Genomic DNA, 988 nt, shown 5'->3' on the forward strand with positions numbered 1-988 from the left:
CCCGGCTGCTCGGGGCACGCGGTGCCAGGGCCTGCCCACCCTCACAGGGAGGAATTTCTCCCCAGTATTCCCTCTGGCACTGGGAAGCCATTCCCTGTGTCCTGTCCCTCCATCCCCTGTCCCCAGTCCCTCTGCAGCTCTCCTGGAGCCCCTTTAGGCCCTGCAAGGGGCTCTGAGCTCTCCCTGGAGCCTTCCCTTGTCCCTGCTGACCAGTCAGGAGCATTGGATCATCCCCTGAGCTGGACACGAGGGGTTTCACTCCGTGCTTTGCCCCCCTCCTGTCGCAGGCTCCTCGGATGTGAACGGGCTGCTGGCCGCTCCCAACGGCAACGGCGACAACGGCAAAGCCACGGCGGACGTTGTGGATTTAACACTGGACAGCTCATCCTCGGAGGAGGATGAGGAGGAGGACGAGGAGGAGGATGATGACGATGAGGGACCCCAGCCCAAACGACGCTGCTCTTATGAAAAAGGTTTAGTCTCTGCCTGCTGACTGCAGCCATGGCTCGGAATTCCCAACGGACAGACTTGAATACTCTGGTGCTTATTAAACTGGAGGAGGGGGAGAACGTCCTCTCCCACCTCATCTCCCTCCCTCCCTCATCTCCTGTGACTTTCCTATTCCAAATTACTCATTAAAACGAGAGAGAAAAAAGAAAAAAAAAACCCAAACAAAAAAAACAAAAAAACAAAAAAACAACACAAACAAACAAAAACAAACAAAACAAAAACCATTGAGCTGCTTCTTGGTTGGAAAACGACCCCACTCAGAGCCTGACCCTGAACTGGAGCCTGAAGTAAGGAAAGTGTCTTAAGCCAGGCAGGATCCTCCCTCACCTGGATCCCGGGATCGGGGGAGCTCCCCTGCACACCTCCAGGACACCCACCCCTGCATCTCCAAAGGCGTGTGCAGTTTGATCCTCTTGTTAATTAACCATTCCTTAATTAATCTAAAGGTTTTGCTGGACGTGTGAGTCCGGGGCGGGGC

The 988-nt window shown here is 54.7% G+C and overlaps 1 protein-coding gene across 1 annotated transcript in view; it reads left to right on the forward strand.

Annotated features, from left to right (window-relative positions):
* PIAS4 (protein inhibitor of activated STAT 4) overlaps positions 1-684 on the forward strand; it is a 12,466-nt gene extending 11,782 nt beyond the window's left edge. Inside the window, 1 exon segment of the mRNA XM_008639922.2 lies at positions 288-684. Coding sequence (XP_008638144.2) covers positions 288-493 — 206 coding nt within the window. The 3' untranslated portion in view covers positions 494-684.
* Positions 685-988: the final 304 nt, after the last annotated feature.

This window comes from Corvus brachyrhynchos, unplaced genomic scaffold (assembly GCF_000691975.1).
Source record: "Corvus brachyrhynchos isolate BGI_N302 unplaced genomic scaffold, ASM69197v1 scaffold158, whole genome shotgun sequence".
NCBI classification, from domain to species: Eukaryota; Metazoa; Chordata; class Aves; order Passeriformes; family Corvidae; genus Corvus; species Corvus brachyrhynchos.